Source organism: Paroedura picta, chromosome 18, assembly GCF_049243985.1.
Source record: "Paroedura picta isolate Pp20150507F chromosome 18, Ppicta_v3.0, whole genome shotgun sequence".
Lineage (NCBI taxonomy): Eukaryota > Metazoa > Chordata > Lepidosauria > Squamata > Gekkonidae > Paroedura > Paroedura picta.
Window position 1 is genome coordinate 18,720,411 of NC_135386.1, and position 23,471 is coordinate 18,743,881.

At 54.9% G+C, this 23,471-nt stretch overlaps 1 protein-coding gene across 4 annotated transcripts in view; it reads right to left on the minus strand.

Moving 5' to 3' along the window:
* The window catches only part of UACA (uveal autoantigen with coiled-coil domains and ankyrin repeats), a 36,224-nt gene extending 12,975 nt beyond the window's left edge, over positions 1–23,249 (minus strand). For 2 of the 4 annotated variants that reach the window (XM_077317272.1, XM_077317271.1), the window contains exons 1-10: positions 23,084–23,249; positions 4,740–4,873; positions 3,878–3,966; positions 3,382–3,446; positions 2,236–2,293; positions 2,020–2,090; positions 1,824–1,930; positions 1,532–1,713; positions 788–828; positions 398–487 (exon numbers count right to left, since the gene is read on the minus strand). In XM_077317272.1, the coding sequence (XP_077173387.1) occupies positions 398–487; positions 788–828; positions 1,532–1,713; positions 1,824–1,930; positions 2,020–2,090; positions 2,236–2,293; positions 3,382–3,446; positions 3,878–3,966; positions 4,740–4,873; positions 23,084–23,173 (927 nt within the window). In that variant the 5' untranslated portion in view covers positions 23,174–23,249. Of the gene's footprint in view, positions 1–397; positions 488–787; positions 829–1,531; positions 1,714–1,823; positions 1,931–2,019; positions 2,091–2,235; positions 2,294–3,381; positions 3,447–3,877; positions 3,967–4,739; positions 4,874–8,088; positions 8,472–23,083 lie in introns of those variants that run through there. The other 2 variants (XM_077317275.1, XM_077317273.1) reach the window with 2 other exon arrangements.
* Between the last annotated feature and the right edge of the window lie 222 nt (positions 23,250–23,471).

The window sequence follows — 23,471 nt, forward strand, 5'->3', positions numbered from 1 at the left end:
TCACCCAAGCCTTCCCTTGTCCGGACACTTAGGAGCTGTCGGCACTTTGCAGCCTGCAGTTTCTCTTGAGCCTGTCAGCTACCGGGAAGCCGACTCTTCCGCCCCGCCGGGGCCGGCCCTTTCCCTCCACGCCACGCAGTCGAGAGCCCCAGCCGGGCGACGAGGCATCACGGCCCGGCCTGGAGAAGCCGAGGGCTGAACTGCTCTGGACAGGGACTGGCCACCCAGCTCAGGAGCTCCCCGGGCAACCCCCTACGGAATCAGGGCTGGGACCCACAGCAGCTTTGCGTCTTCTTGTGGGGAAAGTCCAGCTAGCAGCTCTGGCGCTGGCCCCGGGTGCCAGAGGGAGCCTTTGAAAGAGAGGGAACGTGCGAGGGCTGAACCTCTTCTCCCTCACCTGCACGTTCCGGTGTTCCTTCTGATAGGGCTTGAAGGCGGCTTCCTCCGGGGCACTGGGCAGACTCCACTTGGGCAGCAGGTTGGGCACCTACAAGGGCAAGGAACAGAAAGGCCCCCCTGAAACACGACCTTTGCCTGCGAGGGGAAATATCCCCCTCCCTCGTTGGGCCCCAGGACAAGGCCAGACCCCTGCAGGGCCCTCAGGAGCACCCCAGTTGTCGGGAGGGGGGCAGTGGATGCTGCCTCTTGTTGAGAAAGCCCCCCCCCCCCGTTCTGCTGAAGGAGGGCAGGAAATGAGGCTCTCCGGGAGGGCAGGAGCTTGGCCTAAACGCCCCAGGGAGCAGGGGCCCCTTCGCTCCCAGCCCGACATCAAATGCAGAGCCCTTACCTTGATGACAGGCTGCCCTTTCTTCACACCTTCGAAACCCACTAAAAAGAAAAGACACCCCATTGTTTTATCACCCAAGGACTGGATTCTGAGCCAGCTGGAAAGGCGTCCGTCAGTTTGCACTTAAGAGGACTTTGCATGCAGCACCACACAGAGAGAGAGGCTCTAAGAAAGGGAGAGGGGGAACCACACACAGACACACACACACAGGGAGAAGGAAAACTAGAGGAGGAGGAGGAGGAGGAGCTGGGTGTTATATCGCACTCCCCACTGCCCAGAGCGGCTTCCAGACCCTTTTCCCTTCCTCTCCCCACAACAGACACCCTGGGAGATAGGCAGGGCTGAGAGAGCTCTGAGAGAGCTCTGAGAGAGCTGGGACTGGTCCAAAGTCCCCCAGCTGGCTGCATGTGGAGGAGGAGCAGGAATCAAACTGCTTCTGCGGATTGGAAGCCGCTGCTCTTAACCTCTACCCCCCACGGCTCTCACACTGGTTGAATCCCTAAAGAAGCCTCTTTCAGGGTAGGCCCCCTACAGCTTGCAGTGGCAGAACAGACTCAGCCGGCACTCTGGCAGGCCGGGAAGGGGGGCGAGGGGGGAACAGGCTTCCAGCTGACCACCCCCTCCAAAGCATCTTTCCCTGCGTGGCGCCTCCCACAGCTGTCTGGGCTCCTGCTGCAGCAGTAAGAAGCCAGGGGAGTTTCTCCCTCCACGGTTCCCCCCCAGGCCAAAGGACGGGGAACGTACTTTTGCTGGACTCCTCCAAGGCAGCTTTTAGGAGCTGCAAGATATCAACGTTGTCTCCGATCCTCGCATAGTAACAACAGTCGTGGCCGAGGGCATCCACTGCCGCGGTATCCGCGCCGTTCCTGAGCAAGACCTCCACGGCATCCTTGCAGCCGTATTCGCAGCCTAGCATCAGAGCGGTCCTGAAGGCAGGAAGACAGACCGGGGACACGGTGGCTTTGACCAGCCTCCTGGCCAGGGGGGAGGGGGGGAATGTTTAAGCAGAGATCCGTCCGCAGGGGGGAAGCGTTACCGGTTCTGCTTGTCTCTGGCATTGACATCAGCGCCTCTGTCGAGCAAGAGCTGGCTTATGATTGGACGGCACATCTGCGTGGCCAGCACCAGCGGCGTCCTTCCATCCTAGAGGGAAGAGGAGGGAGGCGTGAAGGACGGGGGTGAGGAGCTCGGCCGGGGCAGGAGGGCTCCCGAGCAGGACGGCCAAGACTTACTGTATCTCTGGCGTTCACAGAGGCACCGTGATCACACAGCAGCTGGATGCTGGAGGGACAGTCGGACATGGCTGAGGGAAAGAGAGGCACAGTCAGCACAGGAGAACCTTCGCTGCAGGCAGCCGGGCAACAGGCTGCTCGCCAGGCTGGCCGAACACCAGGAGGTCACGCAGGGCATGGAGGGGCAGAAAAGGCACCCCGGAGAGGCGTCCTTACCTGCATCGTGCAGTGCAGTTCGGCCCTGAAGGTCCGCATTTTCTGTCGGGCAGTTGTACTGTCAGAACAGCCAAATGCATTTGGTCAGTCGGATTGCGCTGTACAAAAGGGGTTTTACAAACTTCCCTGGATAAATTATTAGGGACTCTGGCTTCCAGTGCAGTGCAGAGCTTATTCTAAGGAGGATCCTGTTTACGGCATTTCCGCAGCGCTTCATGTATCGCTCTGATAATTATGCTATGCTTCCGGTTCCTCCTGGACTTACACAGTCCTGATGTGGAGGTGACAGAACGTATTTTTGTGTGTGTGATTGTACTGACTTCCCCTGTGCCTCCCCTGCGGGAAAGGCTGGCTATAAGGAGCACCAATAAGTAAGTAATTACATATTTAAGCATTTGGACCCACAAGAGCAGCCTGCACAAGTAGCTCACAAAACCTTTAAGCACCATTCTGTTCCCAGCATGCTAAGCAGATCGGCCCAGACTGTCACATGGGGACAGCGGCTAACTTCTTGGCTTGCTATCTAAGCCCTTGACGAGCCCTGACCCAAAACGCTCAGCCCTAGCAGAAGCCGGCTCTCTCTACCTGCGTCTCAAATACCCCGTGGCATCACCCTGGCCGCTCAGCGGAGGCGTTCACGCAGAAGAAGGACAAGCCCGGCGATGCTCTTCGGCTTTTGGTTTTATCACATTTGCAGCTTGGCTTTACTGGCTCACAGCTGGGGCTGAATTGCTCCTCCGTGCCAGCGTGGCCCAGTGGTTAAGGTGTCTGTTGGACTAGGCTGGTGGGAGCGGGTTCAAATCTCTTCTTGCCACGGGAGATCCCCTGGGTAACCTTGGCAAGCCCTTGTCCATCCTCACAGGACTTTGGGAAAGGGGTGAAACAGAGGAATGAGGGAAGCTGCTTTTTGGGTCCCCACCGCGGACAAAGGCAGGATGTCTTCCAATGAATCAATAGGGCCTGCTTCAGGTTGAATCCGCTCACTGTGTTTCCGCTCTGTGGCCATTTTTAAATCCCTTCATGCACTGCTTTTACCTTCCCTGATCCTTGACTCATGGGGCCATCAGGGCATCAGAAGCAGGGAGTTCCCCGAGCCCATTTTTACAGGCTTCATTGGAAGCAAGCCAGCGGCCAGGCCCTCCGTACCTGTAGCAGTTTTTGCAGGCAAAGTGCGTGGCCGTATTTCGCAGCCAGGTGCAGAGCATTCCTTCCTGGAGAGGATAAAGCAACAAGGGAAACAGGGGGCGTAAGGCATTGTGCCACAGCCAGAGACTTAAACCCCTGCAATTAGACCTCTTCACCGAAAAAGACTGGCTCAGACTGTTAACAAAGCAGCCTCTTGTCTCCATCCTCAGGCTCTCTCCTTTGCTTCCATGTGCTGCAGCCCCCCCCCCCAATTCCTCCAGCCCCCCCCCCCCCCCCCCCCCGATTCTGAGCAGCCATTAGGGAGGCAACAAGACCACGAAGAAGCCAGAAGACATGCCGAAGAGCAGCTTGCACAAGTTTTCGGAAGCTTGTGTATGGCTAGGACGGTTTGCATTTCCTCGCTTTGTCGTGGAATCACATCAGCAGTTTGACCACGAACTCATTTAGGGGCCACGACAACACCGCCTGGACACCGGTGAAGAACCACTCCCTGTACCTGCAGCGTCCGTGGCAACAAGGTCAACTCCGTGAACCAGGATGGTGTTCAGACAGTCCAGATTCCCCTTGGAGGCCACAACATGGAATCTAAACAAGAGAGTGAGAGTGTTGGGCATGCAGATCCCTGGGAATTGGGGAGGGGGGAAGGGGGGCCGGCTGGCTTGGGTTCCGGGGAGCGGCCGGCTGTCCTCTGCGGCTCGTCTCAATCTGAGCCACTGATCTCTGTGATCCGGCGCAAATCAGCAAAAACCGCCCGGGCTGCTTCCCTGAGGAGCGTCAGGCTAGCTGAGGGCGAGCGGCCTAAACAGAATCGCTCCCCGTGAGCCACTCGACTCGTGGACAAGTTAGCCTGTTATTAAAGGCTCCGGCCACTTCTGAGTCAAGGGCCAGGCCCAGCTGGTATGGTCACTTGAGACGGCGATTCAGAGCTCTGGAGAGTCAGGAAAGCTCTGAAAACACTACAGAAACCGCCCCCTCCTCTTTATCCCGTGTGAAGGCAGGTAAGGAACAGAAGGAGACCTGAAAGAAGAGCAGGGCTCACACAGGTAACATGACCCACATGGGAGAGAGAGAGAGAGACAGAGAGAGACAGAGAGAGAGAGAGAGATATTTTCACTTCTTATTTAAATTTCTATTCCGCCCTATCTGCCCAGACCAGGGGTAGTCAAACTGCGGCCCTCCAGAAGTCCATGGACTACAATTCCCAGGAGCCCCTGCCAGCATTTGCTGGCAGGGGCTCCTGGGAATTGTAGTCCATGGACATCTGGAGGGCCGCAGTTTGACTACCCCTGGCCCAGACTCTGCCTAGCTAGGCCAGCTAGGCCCCCTCCCCCAAGAGCCCTGGACAGCTCTGCACTCACGCGGATCTTCCTTCCACATCCAATTTCGTGGGGTTCACCCCCTTTTTCGAAAGGACCGACGCGATCTTCTCCACGTCACCCCGCTCAGCTGCCTTCATCAGCCGGTCATCGTACTTGTTCCAGTCTGCTGTCAGCTGTGGGAGGGGACAGAGCAAGCGTGTTTAGTGCTCGGGGGGGGGGGGGAGGAAATCCAGTGGGAACGCACAAACTGAGGTTCCCGCAAGACGCTATCGATGGGGGGGAAGAAGAGTTTCCGACCCACATTCGCCATGCGGCTGGAAGGGAGGCAAATTCCCCTGAAAGAGCCACACCAGAAGGTGAAAAGCCATAACCATCGAAGGCTCTAGCAATGTCAACCTAGAAAAAGGGCCACTCATGTTTCATGGTTACTGCAGGCTTACTGTACTCTGCAGGTCTGTGCACCCCTCTGAGTGGTCTTCAAGTTGCAAGAGACCTCTGGCATTCTCTTTTCCTACACGAGGCCCGGCCTGCCGAACCAGGGAAAACCCCTCTGCTCCCTGAGCGGAAGAACACGGCATGGGGCGGCCCAAAGCTCTCTCCCAGACGGGGCTTGCTTGGAGGTAGCCCTTCCTGGGCCCGTCTCACGCAGTGCCTTGCTAGGAGAGAACTCCAGAAGACCCCCCCCTCCCCACAGCGCTCTGCATTTCTTCTTTTGGGGGACAAGGAAAATTGGTTTCAAGCAGTTTGATCTCCAGTTTCCTCCTCTTGCCCCCCCCCCTTTCCTGCAAATACTTTGCAGATTTTGCTTAAAACACAGGCTTTCCAAAGTGGGGCGTCCTCAGCCTTTGATCAGCACAGAATCAGGCAGCTTTTGAGGTTATCGGTCCCATGCTCTGCCTCAAAGCTAGAAAGATATCCTGTTTGACTCAGGGTTTCTGTGCCAGACCCGGCACAACTCTGCCCCGGCAGCTGGTGGGGTGAGCTCAGGCCCGTGGCAATCTCTCAGGCTAACCCACTTTAAAAAGGTGGTCGTGAAGACAAGGCAGAAGGGGAGACGGTGAAGCAACAAGGAAGAAAAGCAAGCAGTAAATAAAAAGAAGCCTCCTTTTTTCTGGATACTCCCCCCCCCCCTGCCCCGCAAATCAATACACAGGCCGATTTCCTGGCAGACGGACCCGGAACAATGGCAGGAAAGAAAGCAGGAAGCTGACCTCAGAGATACGGAAACTTCCTTCCTTCCTTCCCCCCTCCCACCGAGCCACAAGGCGGCCCCTTCCACGGATGCTCCCCCCGCCTCTGCATGAGCATCAGGCAAAATGACAGGTTGGGCTGCACCTTCTCCAGTTGGGCAGGAGCACGAAAAGCCCAGGAAGGAGTCAGAGAGTGTGCCTGGACGCTGGAGCTGCCCTGGCCAGTCCCCTCTTCTCCCTGGGGTGCCAGGGCACTTGTGCAGCAGGGCGCCTTTTGCATGCCCTGTGAACGGCCCTATCCCTCCTGCGACCTCAGTCTGCTGCAAGCAGGGACAAGGCCCTTCGGGTAATTTGAGGGTGGGCTCCTCCCTCCACCCTGACTCCCCTCAGCTGGGCAGAGACAAGGTAGGGATTGCGGTGAACTCACAGCTCAGAGGAAACAGGCCAGGCCAGTGGGTAATATTTTGAAACATTCCAAGGAAGACTTCAGGGCCCACGGCAGACACACAGCAGCTTAGTTTAAAGACAAGGAGGGGAGGAGGAGGGGGAGGAGGAGGAGGAGGAGGAGGAGGAGGAGGAAGCCTGCCCACTTGATCAACCCAAAGGAAAGGAGGGACCTTTCATGGTAGACGCACAGGGCAGCTAAACAGCCGTCTAGAAATATGGATGAAGCGTAGAATATCAGGCACAGGGGTTAATGCCGGACTCTGTGGGACTGTGCCTCCTTTTGTCTCCCGGGCCAGGGTGTGTGTGTGTGTGTGTGTGTGTGTGTGTGTGTGTCTGTCTTTGCCCTTTACTTTTGAGACTTGGGAAAGCAACGGCAAAGAACTGCAGAACTGACCCCCGCTCTTTTTATAGCCGCAAGCATTTGGGCATTCCACCTTTAAGGGTCAAGCGAACTGCTGGGCGAGAGGAATAAGGGCTTAGGAGCCCCGCATTTCCCCCATAACACAAACACTGGCAATGGGGGGGGAAGGGGGGGGTCAGCGGGCCACCTTGCCCACCTGCTGGCTCTCCTCTGAGAAAGGTCTTCCGGGTCGCGTCAGGCATTTCCATCCCCTGCAGTGCTCAAAAGACAGAGCTGCACCCAGATTTTTGGGGCATTAGCTCAGACTTTATTTGCAGGGTCCACCAGGGGCCCGACCTCCCCCCCCCCCCTTAGCAACATTCCCACGGAAAGGCAGCAAACCGAATTGGGAACATGCATCCGCCAAAGATTTTCAGTTTCCTCCCAAGGCTCCTTCAAAATATTTTGAAGATGATGAAATGGTTAGCACAAGTACACTTTTACCCCCCCCCCAAAAAAAAAAGTTTGAGTCCAGGGGCTACTTTAACTGAGCTTTATTCTGGGTATCACTTTCCTTGTGCACACCCTTTGGTCTTGAAGATGCCCCTGGACTCAGACCGGCATGCGGGCCCACCTGGGGGGAACAAGGGATGTGCTCATTCCGTCTCCGCTGTTTATCATTTACCTATTTGCCCCCCCCCCCGTCTTCCTTCCCGGGGGGGCCCAGAGCCATGCTTGCCATTTCCCACTCCTCCGTTTCATCAGGCAGGTAGCCGATTGGCCCAAGGTCACCCAGCGAGAGGGAAGATTCGAACCTGGGTCTCCCAGTAACCCCCACACCACACTGGGTAGTGCAGAGTCCACGGCCTGTGTGGCTGGTTCCCCACAGCAGACGGTTCTCTCCGATGCCCACGCAGACCACCAACCGGCTCGCTCCCTGCGGTGCGGAGGCTGAGAGAGGTCTTCCAGCCCTCCTCCGGCCCAGCGGGAGCGGCCTTTCAACCCCCACCTCTCCCAAGCACCCCAAAGAGACAAATGTTCACTTTTTGCTGACCCACATCCTCGTTACACTCTCCCAATCGTAACAACGCATTCTTTCCAAAGTTAAACCCCCCGTGGGGCTGCACACAGAGCTAAGGATCCCAAATAACACGGGGAGGCTTCCAAAGATCAAAAATGTCCTGCAGACTCCGGAGAAGGAATCTGGAAGCGCCACGGGCCTTCGAGGGGATAACGGAGCCGTTGGTCACTAGAAAGCTCCCAGTCAATTGTGGGAAGTGCTCCTGTGACAGGCAGCTGTCCCAGGAATGCGACTGAAACCCCCCGGAAGGGCCCGTGCGTTCTGGGGCGAGGGTCACGGTGGTCCTGCCCGCCGGCCGGGGGAGTCTGCCGCCCCCTGCGCAATACCTACTGTGTTTGTCAGGGCACAGGAAAACCAGCGACTCATTCTAGAGCTCCCGGGTGGCGGCGGCGGCTGCTGCTGCTGAGCACAAACCAGGCATCTGGCATTCAGGCCGAGGATGGGGAGCGGCCGGCCAAGGTCCCTGCAGGTGCTTTGTCCAGTGCTAGAACCTCCCCACCCTCCTGTGCACCACTGAGGCCAGCCCAGTCAGGGACCCTCCATCCTCGGGGTCTTCTTCAGACTTCATCGCTCTGGAGGAGGCCGGGCGGCCCCGCGAGACAGCCTCTGCCAAGCACGGCCGTCGCTCCCGGTGCGCCGTGCCAGCTGCCCCTGCCTGGCACCCTACTGCAGCATGGTTTCTGTCTCTGCTGCGCCGGCGCGGAGGACTGACTCCCGCCACTGAAGCGCAGACACAGTAAATAAGGCCCGGCTCCGAAATATCCTGTAAACAATATGCAGACAGTCGCACACCACTCCGGAGCTATTTTTTGGCTGGCCCGGTACTTGATAGCCAAGCGATCGAGAGAAATAGCTAATAATACCTCCAGTGCATGCTCATCTGTTGAGTAATAGATTACGGTTGCCAGCGGCCGGCAGGGCAGGAATCCACAAACCGAGACGACCGAGAGCGGGCAACACGCTCTGCCCGCCAGCCAAGGGCAGCAAGGGGGCCCTGCCCAATCAGCTCTGGACGGACCCTTCCCGAGGGCCGCCGCTCGGCCACTGGGGATCGGGCATTCTGGGGACGGCCAGGGCCTCGGCACTCACCCCGCTGCTCCCCATCGCTCACGGCCGAGCCAGGTTTGTGGCCGCCCGGCCGTGCCTACCCAGGTTCCGACCGCACGGGACGGGGAATGCAGGAGTCTATTTTGAAAAAGTATCTCAGAAGTTAAATTAGAAGACCCGCGTGCCTTGACGGTTTTTAAAAAGAATGAAAAGAAATCTCTTTTTACAAGCGCGGGCCCCCTTCTGAACGCAAGCGGGTTTCAGCTTACGCGGGCTGCCAGCCTGTCTCCCCCTGGCCGGCCCAGAAGCCCCGCCAAAGCCTTAAGCAGATGATGGATGGGGCTGCAGGGTCTACCGTCCCTTAGAGAGATGCTCTTCGGTAAGTCGGGCCCAGGGCTGGACATGTGGCCTGTTGAGATGCCCGTCTGGGAAAGCCACCCAGAAATCCCAAACAGCAATGGGGGTCTCTCAAAGACAGCAGAGGGAAGGCCCATGGCAGGAGAGGGCTTCAGCTCCAGCCCCACCATGGCTGGTCTAGGAACGCTGCATCCCCCCACCACCACCACCTCACTCCCTTTCAGCCCCCAAGTGTTTCCAGAGGACACTGGGGCCATCTCTGGGTACCCGCAGCAGGAGACCCCCACTGGTGGCTGGTCCCCCACTCAGCCCAGAGCACCGCCCCATAAACCGTTCACCAAAGGCCTTTCACGCCTGGCATACTGATCGAAGAAGCGGCCAGCGTGGAACCTTCTACTTCTCAGCACCCACAAAAGGCCTGCCTCTGGCTCCAGGCTGAGAACCAGCCCTCTGGCAGCCGACCTCTCAGAAGGACAGACCTGAGGAGGAGGAGGAGGAGGAGGGAAGGATCCTGTTCTGGAGAATTACTGAGCACACAACGGCCCTCCTCTCAGTCCCACAGTAGCCTCCAGTTGGGGCCCATCATGACACATTTTCTCTTGGACTGTAGGACACCGCCTGAGTTCACATGCAGCGTTCCAGGAGAGGGATTAACTTCGTTTACCAGTCAAACGTCCCTCGTTTTGAGGTCCTGGGCGTGTGGAAGGCTTGTCCAGGCACCAAGGCGCTGCGGGTGGCCAGGGGAAGAGCACCCAACTGGAAAATCAGAACCAGTTGAACTTGCTTCGTTTAAGTCCCAGAGTACACGATTCAATCACGAGTACTATTCTACTATGCTATGGTGGCGTTTCTCTCCCAGAGGTCCAGGGATCCACAAGGGCCTGCAGATGTCCATCCATCCAGCTCATATAAGTTGGTTAGCGACGGGGCAGACAGACAAAGCACATGCACACACACGCACACACCCCTTGGCTGAATTTACCACCGGCCATGGGCACCTTGCCTACAGAGCCCTTCGGAGCCAGGAAGCTCACAGGTCACCCAAGGCTGCCTTATCTTGGTCCACCAAGGTCAGCATCATCTGCTCTGATCAGAAGAGGCTCCCCAGAGTCTCCTGCGGAGGTCTTTCACATTACCCCCTCCCCGATCCATTAGCTGGAGGGGCTGGGGACAGAACCCGGGACTTTCTGCACACACAGTGGCTGTTTCACAGCTCCACTGCCAAGATCCGAGAGAAGAGAACAGTTGACCGCCAGGCACCAAACCCCTAAGGAGCAGGACAGCTCTGGAAGCACCACCCCCCCTTTGGCTGCAAGCGCCAGCAGGAAAAGCAACACGGGAGGAAGGCTCAGGAGTGAACGGCTGCCACACAACTGGGGATCTTCACAGGGCCAGCACACAGGGGGGGGGGGGGGGGGGCTCAACTGATTGGATTTTCTGTACAGTGACGAATGAGAAATGTGACAGCAAGAGATGTCTCCGTCCCGGCCCCTACCTGGTGGACCAAGCTCCCGTACAGATCCAGGCCCTGTCGGAGCTAGCACAGTTCCGCACGGCCTGCAAGATGGAGCTCTTCCGCCAGGCTTTTGGTTGGGGCCGATGAAACGTGAACATCCAGGTTGCCTTGGGCCCCGCCCTTCACCAACTCACCATCCGCCTGGGACTGCAGGAGACCCAAACCGCTGGCTGGCCGGTTTCAGACGGCAGGAGATCTAAAACACTAGACTGCTAGCATGGGATATTTTTAATTAGAGGTCGCCATTACCATTGTTTCAAAGTGTTTTAAATTAATTTAATTCTTTAAAATCTGTTGTATATGTATACATTATGCTGTCCGCCGCCCAGAGCCGGCCCTACCCTGCAAGTTCTGCACCAGTTATTCCCACTGGCCTCCAGCTGCAATCCGAAGTGCCGGCTTTAAACGTCAAAAGCCTCCCGGGCAGACCTGCCAGTGGCCGTCCAAACAGCCGGCCCTGCTGGTGGTGCTGCCCTGGCATCAGCCGCAGCCACACCCGCCTTCCTGAGCCACCGCCCTGCCCATCTGAGCGAGCCTAATGGATTTGACGGTCAAAGTGCTCCCAACTCTGGGAAAGCAACATCTACAGTGTCAGGGATGAATAAGACTCTGCTCTCAGCAGAACGCTGAGACAGAAAGACGTGGCAGGAATCACAGGCCAACACCAGACTCTCCGCTGATGAGAATTACTGGGGGGCAGCTGCTACGGTTCACCTCCCCCCCCCCCCCGGGGACTGTAGGAAGGCTGCCCATCGCGCCTGAAGGAGCCAACCTTTGCTGAAAGACCACAGCAGCCCCGAGAGATTCTCCCGGCCCCTCTTAATCCACAAACAGCAGCAAATCAGCAGGCTGCGATTTGCCCAGGTCCGTTTCCCAAACGGTGCAACAGAAGGGAAATGGCTCAGAATCATTCTGAGGAGGAAGACTAATCAAAATGCGCTTTCACTGGGGCCTCAATGATCAGGAACGTCCCCCAGATTATTTAAAGTAAATTGAACTCATCACGTTGGAATCTGCTTTTCTAATCTACAAGGGATTGCATTTTCCGTAAGTGGACAGTTCTCACGCTCTGCCTAGAGCACCCGAAAGCTGACTCCAGCACATGCGATGCAATACCTGTGCAGGTGATTAAGACGACAATGCCATAAATTAGACACGTTTTAATACCTCCTTTGAAATCCTGTCTACAGGGATTATCATTCTACAAGCTCCTTTGGTTTCTTCAGACCTAAAATACAGCAGATAAGATGAGCATGGCTTATTGCTTGCATATGTTTTGTGCAACTGATACATGCATACACACAACTGTGCTATGTGCTTGCAGGGTGTAATATAAACTGGAAGTCCAAGTAGTCAGGTTTATGGGAATTTTGGTGCTGGTGACCAAAAGAGGAGAAAGCTAAATAAGGAGGGTGTTTTTTTAAAAGCTCTCCTTTCACAGCCCTGTGCTCCAATGTGTATTTCCCCCATCATCTCTGCTAAACTAAGCATCAGCCCAAAATTTAGTATTTTATAACAAAGCTCCAGGTTGGGGATTGTGCAGCACCCCACAGGAATAATGGAAATGTCACCGTTGCCTTATAATGGAATCTGATGAGCGTGTGGGAAAATCCTGCCAGGCTTCATGGACTTCAACAGGATGCATTTTTAACAGAACGTTCCTCAGATGCCTTCTTTTATTTATTTATTTATTTATTTAGATTTTTATACTGCCCTTCCCTACGGCTCTGGGCAGTTTACAGAAAACATTTCAGAACACTACATTTTCCTTTTGAGTAAGGAAAGGCATCCCAAGCCTTCTCCCTCCCCCAGCCACATGACCACGTGATGAACACTAGAAAGGAAGCCATCAGCTACAGAGAAAAACCCTAGGAAATAAAGGGACAGTGTTTGCATCCCACAAAGACCTACAAAGTTTAGTTCTCGGTGTAAGCTTCTGTGTGCCCACAAAGTTTACATCTAGAATAAAACTGGACTCAAACTCTATTCTGTTGCTTCAGACCCACACAGCGAGCCACATGAATCTACCTACGAAATTAACGTTTTTTAAAAAGCTTCTTTCGTCCTTTCCGTGTCTTCTCGGGCATGCGCAAGGCGCTCTGTAGCAATCAGAGAGTCCCTTGCTGAAGATGCCTGACATGCACCATACAGAACCATTTCGTGTGGCCAGACTAAAGAATTTCGTGCCACTAACTCCTTTCCAGAGAAGAAACTGACCGGCACTAGCTGGAATTATTGATAGCACTGAGAATAGAGAATCCGAAGACAACGCTGGCACTCCAACAGCAATGGTTATTAACTCATGATGTACATTTTATTTATTATATATTTCTATACCACCATCCCGAGGCTCAGGGCGGTTCACATAAGACTTAGCGGAATAGGGAACAGTATGGATAACTCAGTAGCTATAAAGGGAAACAGTACATAACAACAGAATATGATCTCTAGCTTACTTCATAAACCTCTAGCCAAAAGCTCCTGGTTAATGTGGGTCGGGGGGGGGCACTACTAGAGAGGTGACCACTCAGGGAGGGAAACACAGAAACACTCCTGCAAAAAACAGGTTGTCCCCATTTTGACTCTTTTGTTCTCCACCATTTTTCCAATGGAATACCTGTAAATTTGGGAGGCTCTCGAAGGGCAGAAAAACTTCTGTAAAATATTTGTCTGTCCGGAGGGGGACGTTATTATCTACTTAAAACGTGCAGTATGAAGATTTATCTAAGACAAGTCTACACCAGCCACTGTTTTAAGGTGACCAATTTGTGTTCACAGTAAAAATGCCACAATATACAAGACTAGTTTCAAAGCCCCTTTATAAAAAGGGGTTTTGAAAGGGGGGTTGCCTCGTGCGGCGGTCTGACGCTGCGCGAGGCGCTTCGCGCCTCCCGCAGCGTCAGACCGGCAAGGAGGGAATCCCCAGCAGCCGCGCTTCGCGCGACTGCTGGGGGTTCCCTCGGGCGGCGGTCTGACGCTGCGCGAGGCGCTTCGCGCCTCCCGCAGCGTCAGACCGGGAGCAACTGCGAGCCGCGCTGCGCGCGGCTCGCAGTTGCTCAGCCTGGGAATCGGAGGGACCAATCGGCAGGCGCTTCGCGCCTGCCGATTGGTCCCTCCGATTGTCTGTCGTGAGGAAGGGTCCAACCCGGACCCTTCCTCATCACGGACAAAGCCCACCTCTAGGGGGCTTAACGAATTATATAGTCCGTGGCGCCCGTGGCGCCACGGGCTGTTTAAAGATGGTAAATATAAATACTGAACTCTTGGAAGTTTTCAGTGTGCGGAGGTTTGACTTGATAGCCAGATATGCTGCTAGCTCTTCCGCGTGGCTTTTTCTGCGCAAATACCCGTCTGATTACAAAAAACTATTCTCTATTTTCAACTCCTCCCTCCCTCTTGGAAAACTAAGCTTGCACAGCTCCTCTCTCCATCCCAAGAATTTGAATGTTATTAAAAAACACCAAACGTCAGCACGGTATATGCAAAGTCATAAATCAGAAGTAGTCAAACTGTGGCCCTCCATATGTCCATGGACTACAATTCCCATGAGCCCCTGCCAGCATTTGCGGAGGGCCGCTGTTTGACTACCCCTGTATAAACTTAGGTTGCTCAGGAAGTAAAACTAGGCCTGATAAATGCAGTGCTTTCTTTATTTTCATTTCCCCCCAATGCCTATTTTTTCCTCCATGGGAGAGGCTGTTTTTACTCCATGACATCAAAAATTCCAGAAATTTTACATCCCTGGCCCCTCCTGCCAGCTTGGTATTCCAGACATTTCCCAGTGACATCTTCCGGCTAAATAAACGGCATTCCGGCGGCCTTCTCCCCGTGTGTGAACTGTGGCATTTGTTTACGTCCCCCTCCGCTGCCTCCTCCTGCCGGCTGGCTGGCCCAGACTTGTCTCAGGGCAGTGCCAGGGCGGCTTCTGCCAAGAAACACTGGCACACTTTTCAAACCACACAAGCAAACTGCCTGGACTCCCAAAGGTGGCACGTGCCCAGCCCTGCCCTTACCACCTGTGGACGGCCACGTGAGCAGAGGAGGCACTTCCGCCCTGGCCCCAGACACGCCTCTTCCCTCACCACGACCACGCTGGCAGCCAGGCCTAACTTTCCACTACAGGCACAGCCACCACCTTAGAGACGAGGAAGAGGAGGAGGAGGAGGGGGTCCCTCCTACAGGACCCGAGGGCAGCAGAGAGCCGCAGGAAGACAGAGGGGCGGAAGAGGAAGCACAGCGTTGCTAGCAGGGCTCGCAGAAGCCCCCAAGGACTGCAAAGGGAATAACAGCAGCACACCAACTCTGATTCCCTCTTAATGGCAACGGAGGATTTGTCACCTCCACACCGTTTTTTTCAGAACGGCAAACTGGACATGCTGGCCCAAGACCCTGCCCCCTAAAACAAGAGCCCCGCAAAAAGGTCAGCCCCAGAACTGCAACCCTGATGTCCAAGCAGCCGGGGTCAGTCTATTCCAGCACCTGGTTCACAGAGCAAGCTTAAGGCCAGGTCCAGAGGCCAGTCTGCCTTCTGCTGGTCCGCCCACCCACTCCCCCTCAATGTGGGGGGGGGGCTTGGAGACCTCAAGGCGGACTGCCACTGAGAGCCTTCTCCTACTCTGCAAAAAGGATTAATCCCCTTTTAAAGCCGTCTGAATTGGCAGCCATGTCCACCCGCTAACAACCTCCTCCTCCTCCGTGCCTGGCATCTGCCTCCTAGTTCCACTGGAGGCCCAATGGGAGAAGAGGGAGAAAAACCCGACAGAGAACCCTCTCTTCCCATGCTCCCCCCCCCCACCCGGCCTCCTTCCTTCTCTAAACCAGAAAGCTCAAGCTCCTTCCCATTCTCACCATTTTACTGGCCACCATTTTACTGCAGGGTTTGAAGCCTCAGCCTGGTCCTGTCTGCCCCCAATTCCAGATCATTTAGGGATGAATGAATGAAACAGCAACACTCCAGCCTGACACTCCTCCCTTCCGCAAGAGCCACCCACTTCCTCCAGCTCTGCTACCTGCGGCTTCACACGAGGGCTTGCCCGCTGAGTCCACAGCTGCTAGCAAAGGACAGTGGCCGGATGGGGTGCGGATGGGGTGCGGCCTCTGGCCAGCTCTGGGGAGCACGTCTGCGGTGCTGGAATCGGGGGGGGGGGGGAGGTCAGTGGAGAGATGCCATGGCAAGAGAAACCTCTCAAGCATCGTAGGCCGAGAAGGAGGGAGCCGGGTGAGGCAAAAGACCCGGTCTTCACTCTTCACACCTTGGAGGATCCTTCTCCTGCAGGAAGTTCTACTGTGGCTCCTGACAGGGATGCGTGGGGCATGAGGGCAAAAGGAAATGGAAGTCAATCTGCAAGTGTTTAACTCATAGTGGCCCTGTGTGCGGAGGAAGCTAATGGGGAGGCCAGGAAGGGACTCCGCGGGGCAGACGTAAGCCCGCGGAGGAGGAAACCGTCGAGAGAGGGACAGAAATCCCACAGAGGGTCCCACAGATGACGCTCTCGTGAAGTGGGAGGACAAGCTGTGGAGCTGGCGTGCACTCAACTATGTGACCGAAAAGAAGAAGGAGGTGCCCCAGGAAGCCATTGCCCTGGAAGCTCACGGAACGGCCTTAGCCCCGTGCATTCCGCAGCAAGAATTCAAGGCCAGTATTTCTTGCCGCTTGCGTCCCAAGAGTTTTTGCCTATGGCAAAATACTCCAGTTTGCAACATCTACCTTCTGACTATGCCCAGAAGAATGTCAGCCGCATTCCTAAGATGCATGGCTGGGCTGTGTCAAGAGCGTAATTAGCTAGGTAATGCTGATGAGAGACACAGCATCTCATTTACAATGCTGAAGGGAAAAGGTGCAAATCCGACTGGAATTCACTGTGTTCTTTGATACGATAAATCCTTGAGGAAATAGATTTTAATTGCAGCGGGGAAAGGCGCTGAAAATTCGGATTCTGGTGCGGACGATCTTTGTTCACTCCATTCTCTGGAAACAGATGCTGCAGAAGCTTTCTGGGGTTTATACCCAGTAAATTTTATCTATGAATGTTTGGAGAGCACTCTCAATGTACGGATGTTCCTTGAAACAGGAATTCTAGGGGGGGGGATGAGCTGCAGTCCTGAAATGAGGGTAAATTACAAACTTCAGCTGCAGAGCCAATGAACAGGACCTGTGGTCTATTAGAAAGATTATTAATATGACCTTCTATGCCCTTCATGGCAAAAACCCTTTCAGAACGAGTGAAAAAATCGTCATGTCGTGTTGAAATGGCTAATCTCACAAGAGGTCCAACTCTATGATTCTAAGGCAGATATAAGAACATGCAGGATGGCTATTGGTTCACGCAGATATTTGTCTTTCGTGCTGCACATTTTAGTTCAGTAATGAAATTCACTTGAAGAAAAAGCTAACGGTTACTGGCCAGTCAGACCAGGGGGAAATATTCTTACGCATCTGGAAAAGAAGAGAGCTGCCTGGGCCAGAGACTGAAGCAAAAAAAACCCTCTTTAAGCTGGTTTCTTAAAAAGACCAAGAGAATTTTCTTTGAATGCAAAGAAAAAAGGTCAGCAAAGGGCTTTCTTGTTTGATATTTGGGATGTGCTTCTCAAGCTCTGCCGCTCAGAAGACCTGAGCCCCAACCCACAATTCAGCAAAAGGAGAACATTCCAGAAGAATTAAAGCATCCCAGGAGGAGAGCCGACCTTGGCCTCTCGTGTGTGGGAGGAGAGGAACCGAGAGCGAGCGTGGAGCACCCGCTGTGGCTTCTCAGTTAGCTGGAAGCACCCTCAATTCATGGCCCCTCTTAAAGTGTGGGCTTTGGCATTACCCCCTCGGCCTGATACAGAAAGGAGTCCATGAATCAGAACGGGCCATTACCCCTCTTCTCTAGAGCTTTCAAAAACACCCGTCAAGAGATTTCCTTGTGGGCAGGAATGAATTCCAAGGGAACGCCCATGAGGACTAACAAGGAAAGTTTCACAGACTCCTACTTTGCCACAGGAAAAGGGAGTTGCATGTTTTTGCAACTGTGTGTTCTGGCAAGCTGTGGCCCATGCGCAGGCTCTACACGCACCCCAGGCCTACACATACACTGGGGAACAAACAACATCTAATCCAGCTTTTTAAAATTAATGTTCAAATCTAACCCACTACTGGTGCCAGCGTGCAAAATCTCTTTCCAGTCTAGCTATAAAATTAACAAAGCGAGACAGAATCGACGCTTTCCTCGGAGAAGGAAAGCCAACAGAGTTTCTAGCAGGCAGGTATACACACACCTGAGTCTTAGCAGGGATGGAATGCTTCCCCAATCAACGGAGGTGTTATGAGTCCCTGATTCAGGAGCCTCGCTTGACAGTCCAGAGAACCTATATTTGATTTTACGGACAGAACCACAGTATCGATGCAGAGGTCTGGTACTATAACCAGGGGACAGATTCAGGCCATGTGGGTCTGAAGCAAAGTTTGAGGCCAGTGGCACCTTTAGGACCAATTTGAATTTGTTACATGCACTTTTAATTTGCTGCCCTGCGACTCATACGGGCAAGTCTTAACTCATTCCCCCAAGAATAGCATTCCATTTAAGCTACCTGTTTTGTTCTGGCCAGATAAAAGTTGTGCAACGTCACTACGAAAAGGAAATCAGTAAACAATAGAGAGGCAGTTTCTTGGAAGGCAGCTAGGGCCCTCAACGGAGCACAGGCTGCCATGGCCCCCCTAAGCAACGGCCCTCCGTGGGCAATAGGGCAGTGTGATTTGGCAACTCAAATAAATTGAGGAAAATGTAGCTAAGAATCTTCGAGGAATCGAAAGGACAGCTCAATGTCCCCCAGAGTCAGACGTGTGTCCTATAAAAACAATGCCTGGGTGTCAAGTCTGAAGAATGAAAATGAGAGCAGATGTTTGGATCAATACACCCCATAGAAACGCAACCCAGGATGGGAAGTTGAGGATGGGGCCAGGCCAGCCCACCAGGACAGGTCTTGCAGGTGACCGTAAGGACCTTCTGCTGCCCACGGTGAATAATGCTGTCGTCAGCCGCCCTTCTTCCAAGCAGAGCTAAAGACTTAGCAAGTGCAGAGAAGCCACCGGTGCCCTATCCGAATATTCTGGCATTTGGAACGAGACCGGCCCCCGTCAACGCCACGGCTCTGAATAGCTCTCCCACCTCCAGGACCTCCAGCCCTACTTGTGACCCGAGGAAGGGAGCTCTCGCTCTCAAAAGCTTCTCTCCCTAAAGTCTTGTTGGCCTCAGATGCTACCGGCTTGAAGCGAGCTGTTCTACTGCGGACAAAGCTCAGCAACCCTCTGCAACAATCCCCTTGCCTCAAATCTTTGCTTTGTTTACCTGCTTCAAAGAAGGGCCAGTCTTTCAGCTGAGGACCTTACGGGGCCAGCAATCCCTGAATGGCCACGGAGTAAATGAAACGTAAGGAAGAGCATTTCATTGTGCTGACATGCCCTGATCGTAACGCATGTGCCCTGGCCACATGGCAGAAACAAGCCGCATGGGAACAGAGCAACTGCTGGGGTCAGCACATCTCCACATGGTGCGGGTGGATGGCCACGTCTCCAGCCAAAGTGTGTCCTTGAGGAGCCGTGGAAGTGCAAAGAGAACATGCACCAGAAGCAAAGTCTGCTCCCATCGGAGACACCAGACGCTGCAAGGGGCAAACGCAGCTCCAGCTCCCAACTCCACCAGGGAATTTCCCAGGCAAGGAATGGGCTGATCCGGGCTCAGCTCAGGGGGTGCCTTTGGGCTACCCTACTTTGAAAGCTCTTCTTAGGACCTGCTGCTCACCCCTTTTAGGACCCCTTAAAGTTCTTATGGCTTCTGCAAATTGTGCTATTTGACTTCAGACCACCTCAAGCAAGTCTCAGGGGAGGCACAACATTTCTAAAGCAGAACTCCGTACAGCTGTGTGAAATGGGGATGGGTCCCTCGGCGCTCCTTGAAAGATAAGTGGGATTAGCAGGCACCAGACAAGTGGACTGACCTCTCCGCGTCTTCTCGGGTCTGAACAGGCTGAAGAGATCTTGGGGGTGGCAGTGGAAAAAGGAAGTGAAAAATGGTGACCCAGCCTCCATGCTAGGAATTATTAGGAAAGGCACTGAAAATAAAGGAGCCAATACTGACCCGACCCCCCCCCCCCAACACACACAAGAACAACCTTGTGTGCCGTTCTGGCCATGGTATCTCAAAAGGGACATTGCAAAGCTGGAAAAAGCAGAGAGTAGGGAGCCCAGGTGTGTTAGAGACGGGGGCATACTTCCTGGGAGAAAAGGCTGGACAGCCTGCAGCATTTCCCTCTACAGAAAAAGACAGAGGGAGACAGAGGCAGTGAGGCCTGGGGCAGAGAACATAGATTGAGCTTCCCCACTCCCTGACAATATGGCAACCAACAACGTTTTTCAGAAATAGGGTTGGGGTGACACGTCATACTTCTTTACTCAGTGAATTGTAGTGGTCACTGCCAGAGGATGCAGGGATGGGGGCAGGTAAAGATTAAACTGGGCTACACGGATTCACGGAGGCGACTGGCCACGGTGAGTCAAGGGAACCTCCACAGTCAGAGGCAAGAAGCCTCTGAAAATCTGGGCCAGGAAGCAGCACGGTGGGGGGACGGCCTTGGCTTCTCTGCCCGGCAGGTCAGCTGCCACGTGGGACAGAACGTGGACTAGATGCAGGCCCCACCTCTGTTCCACTTCTGCCCACACGGGACTCAAATTCACCACTGCCTCTCACAAAACAGAAACCCATTTTTATTTTGCATGTTTTTCCAGGCCTGCCCTTCGTCCGAGGGATCCTCTGCCCAACTGCTGACTGCTTGATTTACTCTAAAGTAAAAGCTAGGCTGAAGCCACTCGGCTTAAGCGACAGTTGTTACACAAGAAGTGGAATTGCGTGGCTTGCAGGGTGACAGGCGCATACTCCCCACCTCCCACGCCAGGCAATTTGTTTATCCTGCCACAGTCTCATCTTCGAAAGGTACACCCTCAAATTGTTGCACAAACCCTTCGAAACACGTCCTTCCCTATCCCTCCTCACTTGTTTTCCCATCTCAATCATAATGGGAGGTCTCATTTTTAACAAAATAGGTGTGAGACATCTGTTTACTTCATGTAGGGCAGGCTTGCCCAATTCCCACAGCCAGCGACAAGAGATTCTCAAGCAATCCATGCACTGAATGCAATCCATGCATTCTCCATGCACTGGAGAGGAGCAAGGAAGGACAAACGTGGGGCTTGTCAAAGCAGATGTGCCAAAAATGACCACCCTAGGTCAGTTGGGGAAGGGATGCGAGGCAGGACACTGACTGATTTGTACTATGGGATGGAGCAGGACTCTGTTCAGGAGTCTTAACTCCTAAGTGTCCAAGTGAAACGCTAACGACCATTCTACTTTTTAACATTAATGCTTATCCATTATATGAGGGCTGGCCAAACTATCCATGGACTACAATTCCCATGAGCCCCTGCCAACAGCATGCCTCCTCAAAAGGAATGACAGTATCACCGCTAATAGCCTAATTTCCCCCCAATGCTCAAATACCTTTATTTTGGTTTGGTTTTTAACCAAAATCAAATAGCACAAATAGGATATACTCCAAAGTACATCTGTTGATCTGGAACACATTTCGGAACCAAAAGAATGTACAGTATTTTAGGGAGAGCTGCTTTCAATTCAAACATGGCGAGTGCCAAGGACGCTTATCTTGCTATTGGAAAACCACCCAATCGCCTCCTGGGACCCACTTGGTCCAGGGAGCTCCCAAAACCACTTGGTACGTTGGTTTAGATTGTGCCCTTGGCACTCACTAAAACACTGAACAGGACTGTAACACAGATTACCTTTCTGCTCTCCTGCAGACCCTCAGTTATTCTTAGCATGACTTTTGTGCTGCCCCCATCCTGAGCAACCCAGGCAGAAGATGGATTCAGGTGGGCTGCTGTGTCGGTCTGAAGCTGCAGGGGCATCTCGAAGACCAACTAAGTTTGATTCCAAGTGTGAGCTTTTGTACACACAGAAGTTTATAACGTGAATGAAACTTAGTTGGCCTTATAACTAGATTCAAACTTTCCTCAAGGGCAAAAGACTTTTGGATGAAAACACACGATGCACAATCCGTGGGCAGCCCCCCCCCCCCCCGTATTTGTGCTCCTTTTCCATGCCAGGAGGCCAGTGCAGGGCTCCCAACACTTCTAAGTGCAAAGTCACCTGAGAGGGGCTGTTTTGCATCCAGTCCCACCTGGCCATCAACCACCCGAGACCACGCCTTCTCTGCCATTAGAATTTTTTAGCATTTATTTCATTTCTATACTGACCCTCCCCGCAAATAAGTCAGGGGCGGTTTAGAATACTATCAGGGCAGTTAAAAATCAGTCCCCCACCCTCTTCAGCAGCCTCCGCAGGGCTAACTGGACTGGGGAAGGGGAGCCAAGGAGAAGGAGGGAGAGATCTTTAGGGCCAAGGATTACCAGCCAACTGGTATTAGTAGAGCACAGTGCTCTCTGAGGAGCATATTGGGAGAGGCGCTCCCTCAGACACGCAGGGCCCATACTGTGCAGGTTACAGCCCAAACCGTGATCTGGAACGCTACCAGGAGCCAACTTAGGGCTGAAGGGCAGGTCCAATACGGGCCCTCCAAGGGGTCCCCAAAGGACCTGTGCAGCTACGTTCTGCACCAGCTGTAGTGTCCAGGCCAGGGCTGAGAGAAGCCCAGCCTGGTGGGGGAGACCACTGCACAGTTTCTGTGGCAAGGTGCTCCAGGGCCAGGTGGGATGCTCCTAGTTTCGCCTGGCACAGACTGTCAAACACCTGGCAGGCTACACCTGTGCCCTGTGCCTCCATTCACAAGGAGGTGCCCCAATATCCTGACAGCCGGTGAAGCAGCCAACTGCATCTCATCCGGGCCCGGGGGGGGGCAGGTGGGTTACCTCTTCCCCATCCCCACCCCCACCACCTTTTCTGGGGCTCCATCCCTTCCCTTGTGGCTGACAGCCAGCAGCCTAGAGAGAAACCTGGATCCGCAGGAACCAAAGGCTCGCTCTGCCGGCAGCGGGAGAGGCTGGGGCCAGGAGGGGCTTCCTCACCTGGCCCAGGTGGGGCGGCTCCCCAGCCCGACCGGAGCGGCAGGTAAGCGATGGCTCCGCCCCCGGCGCTTCCTGCGCGGCAGGCTCCCCGCCAAGGCCCCTGTGCCCCCAGCAGACCGCGCAGGTGGGGCCGCCCAGCCCCCGGCCACACACCTGCCTGCCTTCTTACCTGCCCCCTCCCCACCTGCCTGCCTGCCAAGCCCCGGCCGCCCCGGGTGCCGGCCGCCGGGAGACCCGCCGGGATGGCAGCTGCCTTGAGCCCCCGTCCAGGGCCCTGGGGGACGGCGGGAGGCCTCCAGGGCTCGGCGGGAGACGGGCCCGCGTGCACTCACCCCTCCGAGGGCGGTGAGGCTGCCCCCCGGTCCCCCTGCTCCGCCCGGCGCGGCTTCCGCCCACCTCAGCCGGGACTTGAGGCTCTTCATGCCGCCGCCGTGGCGGGCGCCGACTCCGGCCCCTCGCGCCGCCGCCCGGCCGCCAGCCCCGACAGACACGCCCCTCGGCGCCGCGCCCAATCGGAGGGCGGAGGGGCGGGCCGCGCGGCCAATGGCGGCGCAGCTCCGCAGGCGGGGGCGGGACTTCCTCCGCCCTCTTGTTTGGGCCGCGCCCCCGCGGCGGCACGTGGGAAGGCCCCGCCCCCGCCAGGAGGCGCGGCCGAGGGAGCTCCGGGAGAACAGCGCCGCCGGGACCCTGACGAGCCCAACGCGGAGAAGGAGGCAGCAC